Raw genomic sequence first — 14,986 nt, forward strand, 5'->3', positions numbered from 1 at the left:
GCATTGTTGATCCTGTGACATTATGAAATGATGTAAGCAGTGTGTTTACATAACATTATTTTATGGTTTGACTTGTATCTGCCCAGAAAAGAGTAGATTTTCCTTTATATCGTTCTACACCGTCAAACAATGACAAATAAGGGAACAAGGCCGTTAGTGTCCCTCAGTGTCCTTGTTCACTTTTTTGTAATATTTTTCCAGTGTAAAACTCAGCGCAACGTAATCGTAAACGTGGACCAACTAGCCCGTTTCACTGCTTTAGTTAATGTGATACGTAATTGTCAGAATGGCAAGTGCTTTTCCAGAGTTGTTGATTACCTGCATTCTAACGATATATAAGCAACAATTCTTCATCTACCGCTAACTACTGCATAAGATTTCATTTCATACTGCTTACTTTTCTGTAATAAGTTTACTGCCGCTCCTTTTCAATATCGTTAGGCTTTCCTAACCCCCTTCACGCAATACTCCACTTCGGAGCCTGAGAGGACCATGAATAATTCTTTTTAAATTGACAGTCACTTCAATATCCGTACGCCAGCGTTCAAATTCGCCTTATTCCACTTCCATTTCCCCTTCATTTACTTTACTTCACCTTGATTAACTCTACTCCACCTTAAGTGACCTTACTCTTACATGTTCTAACTGTATATTCACTTTACTTCACTGTAATTGATGTTAATTTACTTTATTTCAGATTATTTACACATTTAATTACTACTAATTAACGCTTTCATACATTTCACTATCTTCTGTATTGCTACCTAGGCAATGGAAGACGCTGATGGCGGCAACTCTTCCCCATTGGCTGCGCCGCGACGTGCCCAACGACCGCACACGCTAGGCCACACGTTTACTCAGCTGTGACATGACGTGTGCGGTAACGCACGCATGACGCAGTCGGCCACAGCCGTGGTGTCGCCGTGACGTCAAGGAAGTCTGCTCGTCTCGCACTCCGGAGGCCCTGGTTCGATTTCCACACAGAACAATATTTACTCTTTTATTTTCAAATGCATTAATTTACTTTGTTTACAGGAAAGTGTGACGTCAATTCAAGCTCTTTCTTCACGTGTTTTTACTCTTTGCGCCGTTGGCCATTTTTGGTACCATCGCTTGGTACTATCATCACGTGATATATTTAAAGAAGGGGGTCTGGTTGTCAGACTTTTCGTCCTTGTTTGTTGTCCTGTTCTACTGGTTCCGCCATGTGTTGTAGCATCAAATTTAATTGAGTACGAGCTAAAGGGATCAGCCACCATTCATGAAAAGTAGCGCATTTGGGTAAACAGTAGCGGTGTGCGGATAGTGATATTTGAGATGGACTCGAATACGAATCAAATAGTGCCAGAAGCGAATCGAACAGTTTTCTAGTAATGAACAGGTGCTATCAATATTATTATAAAGAGGTGTCCACAGCTCAGTATTATTAAAGTTACCAAGTTTCTGTTACTACGTAATACATTATGAAGCGTTTTAAATTAAAAGCACAAATGGAGCTTTAGAAGGAAAGTTTCTTCGCCTGCACAGGGCTCTCCAAAGAGTGCGAATGATCGCTGTGCAGCCTGTACAGTACTTGGCGTGGAAGCTTGTTGGGGATTCATTAGAAAAAAACGACACACCGCAAGAAAAAAAGACAGGGAAACGAGAGCGCGACACGCACACAGCGCTGACTTGCTGCAGTTTATTCAAGATGACAAGTAAAAATAATTTTATAAGGTCATATCCTGTGACACGTCCGAATAATCGGCGCAAACCTGAAGCATCATTTTTAAAGCTGATAACTATAGCAACATGTCGACAGTACGCAATCAATGTTTGCCATTCATACCTTGTTAAGATATGCTACTTGATTGGCAACTAACATTTGAAAGAAATTGTTACTTTGTAACATGCATTCCGGTAATTCCGCAACTTGACTTTGACATGCGTGACTTTGACTTTGACTTGACTTTGCCTTGCGTGATTGCCGCCCTTCGCGGCAGTCACACAAGCTTCACCTTGGTCTAGACTTTTCTTTTAGGGTGGATGCTAACCCAGGGACGCATCACTATCATTCGTGCTCCACATGCGCAGATGTGGTCCGCTATGTTGTTGTCGGCTACCAAGTCACTTGGGTTATCAACCCATAAAACGTCATAATCACCGCAGGAACGACAGCCTCAGTATGACGTACGTCTTTCTCTAGAGAGAATATTTCTGACGTTCTGAGAGGCAATACCTCTGACTTTTATCTGCACATTTTTCTCACTGAGCGACTACCGAACGCACGAGAAAACTCTCGCTATGTAGTGATGTCTGAATGTTGTCTGCGTAAATGGGCCAACAACCTTCGCATATGCTATCGCTTCCTGTGTAAACACCCCTAAGAAATAACTCATTGTTCTTTATACACGACTTAAAGCTCGGAGCATTTGCTTTTTCTAAAAGGCATGTTCTTCGTTTCTCGCCAACGTTTTCATATGACGTCCACAGGAACTCGCTTGACGTGATAAGCGTCAGTGAAAAAGTTCTGCAGTCATGTAGTGAATGCCCTCGTGCATGGACTCACTCATGCGGCACCTGTTTTATTGGAAATGGTCTTTATGGACCAAACTGGAAGTCACCCACTGCGTTTCATCAATGTCTCTTGTGTCCAGCTGATTAGCGAGAGGTCATCCGTTCTATTCCCAACCGCAGTAGATGCATTCTGTTCGGGGGAAATACCAAAACGCTTGTGTATCATGGGTGTGCGTAAAAGAACATAGAGTGCCTGAAGGTCTTTATTCGGTTCCTCTAGAACGCAATTTGGTGATTCATAATCACTAAGCGATTAAAGAGCCATGAGTGGGTGTTGTAAAAAGTCTATAGCGTCACGGCGATCTCCGATTGGAACCTAAGAAGTTTTGGCTCGGCGACTCCTGCATAGGCACATAAAATGTGGAGAAATCGCTCATCTCGGGAACCAATGTACTGGATTCCATGAAAGTTGTTGTATCTCAAGGAAAACATTAAAATCTAGCGACTAAGGAAGCATAATAATAATAGAGGGTCTAATATTTTTTTAGGTGGGTAAAGAATTTCAAAATTCCAAGATAGAGTACTATCCCGTTTACAGCTCGGAAACTCAGTAATAAAAATTGATGTTACAACCCTTTAAACCGCACATAGAAATACATCCAAGGCATGCGAAACATATGTAATATACACCGCCATTTTTTTATTTTGGCAGGGATTTTGCAAAACTCTTATAAATAGTGTAATAAATTTACTTCAGCTATAAATTACTGCATCCAACTTGTTCGCTTTAAATGTTCTAACGGTTGCCGTTTAGGGAGTTAAAAGATCTGTTTTTGTGTAGAGTTACAGAATTGTAAACTTCCCCTGCTTATATCTTCTCAAATATCAATTTCTGGCACTATGTCTAAACAAAGCAGGCCCTAAGTGAAAATTCGGTTTATTACAGCAACCATAATGTAACATTCTCTCTCTAATGCACCAAATTCAATTCAGATAGCTCCATGGCTTGTTTCACGAAAGCGTTTGGGCGTTCTTCATGTATTTGAATCGGCGACATGGAAGCTGGCCCCGTGCTAAAGCTTTCTGTCAAAACTTTCCGGTTTACTAATGCTTTCGTCACCGCAAGAGGTGCCTTCCTGCTTCTGCACGAAAAAAAAAACACTATTGCAGTTTGATATTCATGTACTACTCATATTACCAATCCCCTTAGCATTTGTTTTACTATGGTCCCTGAAATAAACTTTTGTTATGGCCAATAAACCTCCGCCAAATACTCAGATAAGGACAAAACGTGCCACCAAAGGCACTTGCATAATTAGAAAACTATCGATCTACCGTGCTGGAAAGGCCACGCTGCGCCATCCCGCAATTATTTGACCAGGCAGTGCAGGTCTCGTGCATTTATTTCAGCAGTTTAGAAGACTCAAAATTCCACGACGATTGTGAGGTTTTTGTGCCTTAATTAACACCATAGCGTTATGTTATGTACAGTATAGTTGAAACTGGGCTAGTTGATATTGGTTGCACATTAAAGCAAACAGAGCGAATGATATAACGTACATAGCCAGAAACACACAGGATGAGCGTGGACTAATAACCATATGTTTACTTGAAAAACGATTATTATAAGGGTGATTGTACACGTATGCGCATTTTAGAGCAAGCTGTAAACTGCTGTCGCTACCACCTTACTCTCAAAATCCAAACGCAACTAATAGCGCTAGAGGCTAGGCACTGTATTATAAGCAACATGATGATTGTTTAAAAACATTTTATTGTCAAGAAGGGCCAGGGATGAGTGGCTGACGTGGAGAGAATTCTCTTTTTCCATGCATATGCCTCAAGGATTTCACGCGCTGCCCTGCTGCTCTTAGTAATGTTCATGTTCGTTGCTCCCATTACTCAGCATTGTTTCAAGTAAACCTATAGTTCTTAGTCAACGTTCATCCTTTCTGTCCCACTTTCTCTTCGTTGTGTCGTTAACGCTTTCTCCTGAAAGCCATGTACCCACACATTGAGCCAACTTTTGATAAGTCAGAGCGGCACGTACAGTGCACGTGGTCGTTCTAAGCCCTGTACATGGCTTACATGTGAAAATTCTTGCTGCAAGTCGGGAGGAATAATTTTGGTACACTCATTCAAGGTGTTTACCCTCCTTACTTTGAGCGACGAGACACCGCTCTCAAGGAAGGGTTTCTCTACCCGCCACGTAGTGCCTATTGGCATAACGGCGTATCCACTCTGTCAGTATGGCCGATAATGTAATGTTTGAGCAAATAATGCAAAGCTGACAGAACACAGAAGTAAACCTTAGTTGACTCATATTCTTTATTTGGGAACTAATACGGGTAAACAACATTATCAAATCTTCTGTAGGAGTTTTTACGTGTGCTAGTTACGCATCCTCTTGCAGGAGTCTCTTAACGAAAGGGCAGTCAAGCTGTCATCATAAAGTACTCATTAGATGGTAACTTTGAACAGTTACCATATCAGAAGACGATACCATGCCACGTGACGAGGTGGTTTTTTTTTCGGCTTGGGCAAGTCAGTATGACCTTTAATATTTTAAATTATGCCTCCTTTGAGCTTAGATCATGCATGTTGCAGCAACTGAACACTTTAAGTTCACTGTCCGCATGACTTCACAAATAACGCCTTCGGCATCAAAATGTTTTTGTACATGCAACCTAGTTTCTAGCCATATTTGTAGGTGATGGTCTCTCTCCGAGAAATTGCTCACCTGATATTGTCTCGTACGTGCACATCGGCATGCAAACGAAACAAGGATACCTTTACACTGGCGCCTTTGCAACCGGACCGACATAGAGGCATACAACAGTTACTAGGCAAAGCCCCTGATGATGATGATTCACTGGGGTCCCCCTTCGAAACGGACGATGACAAATAGTCACGCGGCGTCCTTGAGAAAATTAGGTACAATGAGAACAGCACGAGAGGCAGGGACAAACGAAGAAAGACACACACAACGCTTTCTTCGTCTGTCCCTGTCTTGTGTCGTTCATTTCATGTGAACTACTAACATTCCTAAGTCTCTACCCTTCATAGCTAATCAGGTAATCAGGTTATTGCTATCATGAAGAATTGTTTTCACCACAAGGGTAGAGATGTACTGAAACGGGGCGGAACTTCGTACGTTACGCCTACAATATTCGCAGGTCACTAATGGCAGGTGGCCCTGCCGTTGTAGTCGGTGTAAGCACAGAATGTCTTGGCTTCTCTGCGGCATCCACTGCGATGTCTTTTGATGTCTGCCAACCCTGCAATGCATCCACTGCGAGCTCTATGTGAAATGCTTTATTGCGTCACGTGGTAATTTCATGACCAGAAGAATAGTATTGAATTAAACTGCTTTGACGGAGCTGTTTCAGCTGGCCAAAAACATTACGCCAAACTCCTAGCCTGGCATATCTTGCATTTCAGACACGTCAAGTGTACGATAACGTGCGTTAATTACTGTGCACTGCTGTTTTCGCCATGCCCTGTCGACGCTCATTCATCTTGGCCGTATATTGCACAAGGGTTTTTACGGAGCTCGGCCATTTCATGCTGAACTATAAGCGCCCTAAACAATTAGGACCTTCAGTGCTGCTTCGTTAGTCATTCACAGAGGAGGAAATGCGCTGAGCATCTTGGACGATGATCTAGAGCATACTATTGTAGTTATTATCGTGGTATAGACGCATGTAAAGAAATAAAACAATACGTGTTTGAATGAATAAAGGTAAGGCGCAAAAGTCCAGGACTGAAGAAGGACACAAACGACAGGACCGGCGCCTCCTCAGGTGCCAGCCGTTCTTTATTCCTCGTCTTTTGCGCCTTGCCTTTACTCATTCAAGCATGAACCAACTAGCCCAAGCAAGGGTTTTACTTACTCAATACGTGTATTTGTCCCTGGAATCGATTACATAAAATCATTAATTTTCGCCCGCTTGGAATGGATTCTCCGTCGCCGAGCGAGCTCGAAACTCGCTCGAATTGCTGCCCATATGCAGAGTGACTGCCTTCGGGACCTAACTTGTTTGCTTCCCCACTTGGAAACGCACACAATCGCATCACGGAAGCATCCTTTGTCGTGAAGGTAACTCACGCTCCGCACTACCCTATGTAAATATGTAGGTGACTTCTTTCAAAATACTTCGCAACGCTTGAATAGTTACCATACAATCCAACTGTTCTGCTGAATTAGGTGTTTTATGCATTGAATTCTCTCGCTCCATGACTACTGCGGGCACCACGCACTTTGGCTATATCACGGGGTTTAAATGCCCAAAATAACATTGGGACTATAAGAGACATCAAAGTGAAAGGTTGGGTGGTCTGGGCAGTGTGGTTTGGGAACCACATAAAGGGCGGTTTTTTAAGCTGTTAACCGGCAACTCAACAACACTGGCCACATTTTTGTGCGCAATAGCAAGGAAAACTCAGACACCAGCCCTAGCTTCCCGATTTAACTCTGCGGGGTTGCCAGCATTACTACTGCATTCACAAAAATATACAAGATAGGTACGGAAGTTGGTAGACGAAACATGTATGGATTGCTATTCTCAGTTTTTCTTGCACTGGGCTTGTGTTTATCGCCATGATTGAAAAACATTTTTTCGGTTACGCAAGGTGCAATCTTACTACGTATAGAAGTGTATCCCAAGAACCAATAATACCATCATCAAGGTCCTGAAGGTGAAGCACCATGTCGTCCTCGGATAATGTTTAACTGCCCTTTAAGGGAAATTAATGCATTTTTATTGATTGTGGCATTTATGATAAATGCGCGGTGTCCCGAGCACGATAGTTACATCGTCTTCATTGTGGCAACTACTAAAGTTTTATAGGAGGCTGTGTTAGAGTAAAATGCCCTTCCTATCAGCCCACATTCTCCAATCCTTTACTCGTAGCAGATAGCGCTACGCAGCCGCTGTGCGACATTGTACTATATTATAGATCGGCTCAGGTCGTAACAGAAGAAGGTGTAAAGTTTATTCGCCAGGATAAAACAAATCAGTTGTGATACCATTACTATAGTCTTCATCACCTAGCACTTTTTGCAGTTCTATCTTCCCCGACACTACAACACGACGCTACCATCGCCCTCTTGCTGCTGTCGTCACACGCAAGCTCACGTCATATACACAATTGCTCGTTGTATACAGCCATGTTTGTCGATATGTTAACCTTTTGCAGAACCACAAACGATACTGGATAGCGGGCTAGGTATAAAATACATCACGAAACATTGATTCCCCAGCGCGCCATATCTGCGTAATGAAGTTTTTTCTGCATTCTGCCAGCTGTATTGTTCCATGTCCTCAGCATGTTGAACTCGTAAGGCAATTTCATCAAACATTAAAGAACTGGGTACTATTACAGTGAAGCTGTATATGGCTAGGTTCTGGAAAAAAATTCCGTGCGTCTATCGAACCGTGTAGAATGAGTGTGCTCCTCATAGGATATCTACCAGTCTCCGACACGCCCGGTGCAGACCGACGCTCGTCCGCGCACACATAACGACGGAGCATAAACGCTTAAGGCGCGTTCATAGTCCGACGTTATGTGAACGCCTCTTTCCCGTAACGTCAACATCACCTAGCAAAGTTATCAGCAATCGCGTTCAGGCCGCGCTAGCAGCATGACGCTTATAGTGCGTTCCGCAGAAGAAGAACGTGCCCTCAAGGAGCGCCGACGAGAACAGAAGCCAAGAACGTGGAATCCAGAAGCGGCGGCGTCGCGACTTACACGAAGGATAACTTCCGGACGTCACACCATACACACTGCCCGTCGTGAACCAAGTCAGCGCCTCCGATTGTGCCGACCTTTGTGCAGTCAGGACAAAAGATGACAACGTTTTGTTTATCGACCTTCTCCATCTCTCCGGCTACGTCCAAGAGCGACATCGAAACGTTTCCGACGGACATGTTTGGTTCTGTGACTCTCAATGACGCTACCTCTATCGGTATTGCAGGAGATTTCAACGTATAACTAACCAGACCCGATGGAAAGTGGTTAATTTCCTTCGTGTTGGAAAGGATTAGAGTGACGTGTCACACTGAACTGAACGTGCCGACCACGCGTCACCGTTCGTGTATCGATCTGACATTCGGCAAGAACGTGGCTAGTTAGTTAGTTAGTTTGGGTTTAGTGGCACAAAGGCAACTAAGGCCATGCTGCGCCAGTCACAAGACAAAATAAAACGGAACGTTAGGGCAGGTAAACCTGCATTACATTATAGTTGGTGTAAATAACCAGTTTTTTCTAAAAAGTCGAAGAGGTTAGGATATGGCACTAGGGGGTCATCTGCTAGTAATAAGGCAGGGTGTAATGGAATGTGCAATTTATACAGGCTGTGTAAAAACCTCCGTCTCAGTGTATTGATGTGTGGACATGTTATTAAGATGTGCATGACTGTAAGAGCTTCATTACATTTTTCGCAAGTTGGCGGGTTTTCTTTTCGGAGAAGGAAATTGTGCGTCAGATGTGTGTGTCCAATTCGAAGTCGACACAAGATCACCTCGTAGAATCGTTGCTGGTGACTGCATGATTTCCACTCGCCAATTACAGGTTTAATTAGATGAAGCTTGTTGCTTAAACAAGTGTCCCAATCGCGTTGCCATTTTGACGTCAAGGCCTTCCGAATCGCATTGACACTGTCTTTATATGGAAGTGCTGTATTTTGAATGTTTTTGTACGCTGCCATTGATGCGCATCTATCCGCCGCTTCGTTACCCAATATTCCAACATGGCTTGGTACCCAGCAAAACTTAATTGATCTGCCATATTTGTTTGACGTTAATGCATTCAAAATATCGCCTAACAAGGGTTCACTTTGGGATTTCATGTGCAGAGCCTTCAGTACGCTTAATGAGTCTGTGTATATGACAGTGTTTTCAAGTTTGTCAGCAATGATCTTTTGAACTACCGTCCATATCGCGTACACTTCGGCTGTGTAGACAGAAGCATGCTGAGGTAATCGAATACTTGTTTCCCAATTTTCTGTTATGGCCCCTACACCCACGTGTTTTTCCGTTTTAGAACCATCAGTATAAAATTCAGTGTAGTTTATATACTTGTCTTGAAGAGCGCGGTATTCTTGTATAATGTGTTGATGTGGTGTGTCTCTTTTCTTTAGATGTGTTAGTGTCCAATCACATACCGCTATGAAATCACACCACGGGGGTAAACGTTCTGGCTTTCTGGCAACCTGGAGGACTTCCTGAGGGATGTCATAATCCCGACAGTATTCCTCGTATCGCAGGATAAGCGGCCTAATCATGTTTGGTTTATTTGTGTAATGTAAGCGTGAGCTGCACTTTGTGACGATGTTGTAGCATATGTGTTGTGGTGAGGATCGAATTCTGAGTATGTAGGAAAATGTTAGTAGCGCTCTGCGATGCTGTAAAAGAGGTTCATTACATTCAACATGTAAGCTCTGTATAGGTGATGTTCTGTAAGCACCGCATGCCAGTCGTAGTCCTAGGTTATGGACTGGATCAAGTCGTCGGACGTAAGATAGTCTGGCTGAACCATATGTAATGCTACCGTAGTCTAATATGCTACGCACCAAAGTGCGGTAGATGTGTAGCAGGCATTTACGGTCAGAGCCCCACCGTTTCCGGGAGAGGATTTTTAGAATGTTAAGTGCATTGTTCGCTTTGATTTTAATACTATTGATGTGTGCGAGAAAGTTCAACTTTTTATCAAACAGAACACCCAAAAACTTGTGTTCTTGTTTCACGGGTAGTGTGGCATCCTGTAATTTAAGGATGGGATCTGGTTGTAGGCCTCTTTTTTGTGTAAAGACAACACTAATTGTTTTTTCACTTGAGAAGCGAAAGCCATTTTCAGATGCCCATTGCGTTAGTTTGTTTAGTGTAATTTGAATTTGTCGTTCGCAGGTTGCCATGTTCGATGCACGACATGCAATTTGAAGATCATCCACATATAGTGAGTGCATTATAGAAGATGGAATTACACTATTCAGCGAGCTCATTTTCACCACAAACAATGTTGTGCTCAATACGCATCCCTGAGGTACTCCGTTTTCCTGAATAAATACGCTGGACAGCACCGTTCCTAAACGCACCTGGAATGTTCGATCGGAGATGAAATCAGCTAGACATTTAAGCATTCTGCCGCGGATCCCTAAATCCGCTAAATCCCTTAAAATGCCGAACCTCCATGTTGTGTCGTACGCCTTTTCAAGATCAAAGAAAACTGTGAGACAATATTGCTTGTGTAGAAAGGCCGCACGTATCTCGTGTTCTAACCGAACTAAATGATCTGTTGTAGAGCAGCCTTTCTTGTACCCACACTGATGATTATCGAGCAGGTTCTCAGTTTCGAGGACGTATGCCAACCTGATGTTTATGATGGATTCATAGGACTTGGCGAGACAGCTTGTGAGTGCTATAGGTCGGTAGCTCGTAGCTGTTGTAGGATGCTTTCCAGCTTTCAAGAAAGGGATTATAATGGCTTTTTTCCACGCATTCGGCATTTTTCCTGTTTCCCAGATTATGTTAAAAAAGCGGAGCAATGTCTTAACTGCTTTTGATGATAGGTGTGCGAGCATTGTGTAATGTATTCTGTCCGGACCTGGCGCTGTTTTTTTACCAGTAGTGAGTACTCTGTTAATTTCTGAAAGTGTTAGGGGGGCATTATATGGTTTCTCGGAACTTCCTGCTGTCGGAAGCTTCTGTTTTTCTGCTGATTGCTTATACTTTTGAAATTCAGTGGAGTAGTTTAGTGAGCTTGATATGTTATGGAAATGCTGCCCTAATATATCTGCTTGTTCTTTTAAATTCGTTTGTGTACCTGGAGGTGAGAGTATGGGGATTGTATAAGGAGCGTACTCGCTTCTAAACTTACGAAGCTGATCCCACATTCTTTTGGATGTTATTGAGCTATTGATCGAGGATACATACGTTTGCCAAGACTGTCTTTCGGCTTGCCTACGCGTGTACCTGGCTTTCGCCTTTGCTTTTTTGAAATACAGGAGGTTATCATGTGTTGGATATCGCCGAAAAATACCCCATGCTTTGTTTTGTGCTTTTTTAGTTTGAGTGCATTCATTCGTCCACCAGGGTTTTAGTTTTTTCCGTAAGAAGCCGGAGGATTGCGGGATCGTCTGTTCTGCTGCAGCAAGTATGGAGGCAATAATCTTTTCATTCATTTCGTCTATTGTTTGATCATCTGATATGTGATCAAGACTGGCCTTCTCGCTGAAGAGAGGCCAGTCTGCTAGATGGAGTTTCCAACGGGGTGGTCTTAATGGTACTGTAGGGAAAGGAGATGTGTTTTTAATAATGCCGGGCATATGATCACTACCATAAGGATTGTTAATCACACTCCATTTAAAATCGATCAACAGAGATGGAGTGCACAGCGCCAGATCAAGACAGCTCATAGCTCCTGTGCTTGGGGAGCAGTAGGTTGGCGCACCAGTGTTTAAAAGGCATATTTCGTTAGTCAAGATAAAATCTTCAAGCGTTTGTCCCCTGGTGTCAGTTGTTTTGCTACCCCATAATATGTTATGAGCGTTAAAATCACCTGCTATTAAAAAAGGTTTGGGTAGCTGGTTTAAAACTAACTCCAGATCTCCTACAGTAAAATGGGAATGTGGTGGAATGTACATTGAACAAATTGTAATGGTTTTGTGTGCTAAAACCGTGACAGCAATGGCTTCCAAGTGAGTATTAATGGTAACTTCTCTAGCTGCAATGCCGTTCCGTAGAACTATAGCTACGCCACCAGAAAGCCGGTTCGCCTGAGTACGATCGCGCCGTACAACATTGAATCCTTTTAAAATGTTTTTGTGCTTTTCCCCTAAGTTGGTTTCTTGTAAGCACAAGGCCACAGGAGAGAAGCTACTTAACAAGTCTTTGATGTCACCTAAGTTGTGTAAAAGGCCTCTACAATTCCAATGGATAATGAAAGCCATATTGAAACTGAAAGGTCAGAAATGGCACTACGGAAAAGTAAGAGGTGGGATTATAGGTGACAAGGATTAAAAAGGCTAATACAAATGAGCGATAACCCTTAGGTTATCGCCTTCTTATTTTGAGTTGTTATTGGGATTTTGTCCCTCTTACCGCGCTCGAGGGAGCGCTTGTCCTTCGGTGTCGAGGACACCGGAGTTTTTGTGTCGACCTCCATCGCTCTCTCTGAGGCGCTGGAGGACCGAGAGTTAGGCGCCGAGACACGTGCCTCGGGCCTTGGGGTTCGTTTGATTTTAGGGCCCTGCGGGGCTGGTGTCTGCAGGGCCGTCGAAGAGGGTGGAGCAGTACTGACTGCTTCCACCATGGGGGCGGGAGGAGTCACTGCGGCACCACTGCGCGTGGGCTCGGAGGACTCCGGAGGCCTCTGTGACGCTGCCCCCGCCTGCGTCACTTCGGCATAACTTCTTCGGGGAAGGTACGACAGTCTTTTTCTGGCTTCGAAGAACGAGATTTTTTCTTTAAAAGTTAGTGCAATGACTTCTTTTTCTTTTTTCCAGCAAGGGCAGGACCGCGAATAAGCTGGGTGATCTCCCTTGCAGTTAACACAATGTGGCGAAGAAGTGCAATTCTCAGATTGGTGTTCGTTGGAGCTGCATTTAGCACAAGTTGCTTGTCCTCGGCATGCATGTGAAGCATGTCCAAATCTTTGGCACTTAAAACACCGTCTGGGATTCGGGATATACGGTCTCACATTGACTTTGACATAACCTGCATCGAGTGAAGTAGGCATTACGCTTGTTCCGAAGGTGAGTATAACATGTTTGGTGGGGATTTCTTGATCGTTTCTTCGGATTACTATTCTTTGTACTTTGGTGACATTTTGTTCCTGAAAACCTTCCAGGAGTTCCTCGTCGCTTAAACCAATGAAGTCTTCTTCAGATATTACTCCCCTGCTTGTATTAAGTGTTCTGTGGGCTGAAACAGTAACTGTCGCGTCGCCAATACTGGTAAGTTCAGAGATCTTATCTGCTTGATCTTTGTTATTCAGTTCTAGGAGGAGGTCCCCGCTAGACATTTTGGATGCTTTGTATGTTGGTCCGATTTTGTCTTTCAGACACTTCGCTACCAGGAAAGGAGAGAGTTTCCTTACCGGAGTGTTGCTTTCACTATGCACTACATAGTACTTTGGAAATGTTGGGGCGTTGCTTTGAAAGGAAAATTGAAATGGTACTTCGGTGCGGCATCTCTTCAGACGCCGATCATAAACAACAGAGGCTTGCGCTGCCATAGGAAAATGTGTATGTTCGGCAACAGCGCCGACCGCCCACCACGGAGCCCAACGAGGGGACGCGGCACAGCTTGTGTACAAGCCTGCACGACGCCAGCCGTACGCCATCACTATAACCCAATATGGTGTACCCAAGGTAGGATATCCACACAAAGTTAACCCTTGCCGCCGTGGAGAAAGGAAGTAAATGGAAGAGAGAAGAAGACAGGAAAGATGTAAAGTAAGAGATAAAGACGAAGGTTTGAGAAGAGAGAGACAGGAAAAGGCGACTACCAATTTCCCCCGGGTGGGTCAGTCCGGGGGTGCCGTCTACGTGAAGCAGAGGCCAAAGAGGCGTGTTGCCTCCGCCGGGGGGCCTTAAAGGTCCAAACACCCGGCATCGGCTCAACCCCCAGGATCCCCCTTTCCCCGGACACGGCTAAGCCGCGCACGGCTACACGCGGGAGGGTCCAACCCTCGTGTGCTCGGGTCCGTGGTGTCGCAACACACCAAACGCCTGCTTGCGCAGAAGCCCCTGCGGGGAGAACGTGGCTAGTGTGCGCGTGCAACCGATTGCAATATATCACAGTGACCACAAACCTATGGTCACCATGGTGATGAAGTGAGACAAATAGAAGACGAGATAACATCGAAATTATGTATATGTGTCTTTATTCAATCAGTATAGTTATCACACAGTACAGCTTCGCTGGTCACCCATCTTCACAGAGTGGAAGGGCGCTGTATTTTTCCTATGATAACTCAATAACTGTAGCTTTGGCTTGCATACCAAAGCAAGTATGAAGTGAAAAGTTTAGCTTTGACAAATTTGTAGAACTGGCGTGAACTAAGTAAAATGAATATATGGCCTCCCTTGTAGAGAACAACCAAAAAGTAAATTTTTGGTTGTTCTGACATTACGCAAATAATGGCGAAGTTCATTGTATTAAATGCAACCATAATCATGCCAGAGCGCTATCCCAAATATTTCGCACCACATCAAGTTTAATACCGGCTATCTTTTTGCTTAAATACCGAATTACCTCTTTGTAAAATTTGCCGTAAATTCTATTTTACCTAAATAACATCTTCTTGCCACAACGAAACAGATATAAGCAAGCAGTAAGCTATATCCGGTAAAAGTTTCAGAGGTCTCGAAAAAAATATCAACAATATCATCTGCAGCTAAATTGTTTTTCTTTTGACACTCAATCATATTTAGCTCAGTGCCCTTTTATGCGACCTTAAAAAAACCGCAGAAAAAATCTCGCTTTTG

The 14,986-nt window shown here is 43.7% G+C and overlaps 1 protein-coding gene and 1 long non-coding RNA gene across 2 annotated transcripts in view; one reads left to right on the top strand and one right to left on the bottom strand.

Moving 5' to 3' along the window:
• The window catches only part of LOC140213484 (uncharacterized), a 63,386-nt gene extending 50,941 nt beyond the window's left edge, over positions 1-12,445 (bottom strand). Inside the window, exons 1-3 of the mRNA XM_072284742.1 lie at positions 12,421-12,445; positions 12,212-12,330; positions 11,625-11,953 (exon numbers count right to left, since the gene is read on the bottom strand). Of these exons, the coding sequence (XP_072140843.1) occupies positions 11,625-11,953; positions 12,212-12,330; positions 12,421-12,445 (473 nt within the window). The remainder of the gene's footprint in view (positions 1-11,624; positions 11,954-12,211; positions 12,331-12,420) is intronic.
• Positions 12,446-12,529: 84 nt separating this feature from the next.
• LOC129380250 (uncharacterized) lies at positions 12,530-13,874 on the top strand. The gene is made up of 3 exons (XR_008610539.2): positions 12,530-12,918; positions 13,001-13,249; positions 13,345-13,874. It is a non-coding gene; the product is annotated as an uncharacterized lncRNA (long non-coding RNA).
• Positions 13,875-14,986: the final 1,112 nt, after the last annotated feature.

The sequence above is a fragment of the Dermacentor andersoni genome, chromosome 10 (assembly GCF_023375885.2).
Source record: "Dermacentor andersoni chromosome 10, qqDerAnde1_hic_scaffold, whole genome shotgun sequence".
NCBI classification, from domain to species: domain Eukaryota; kingdom Metazoa; phylum Arthropoda; class Arachnida; order Ixodida; family Ixodidae; genus Dermacentor; species Dermacentor andersoni.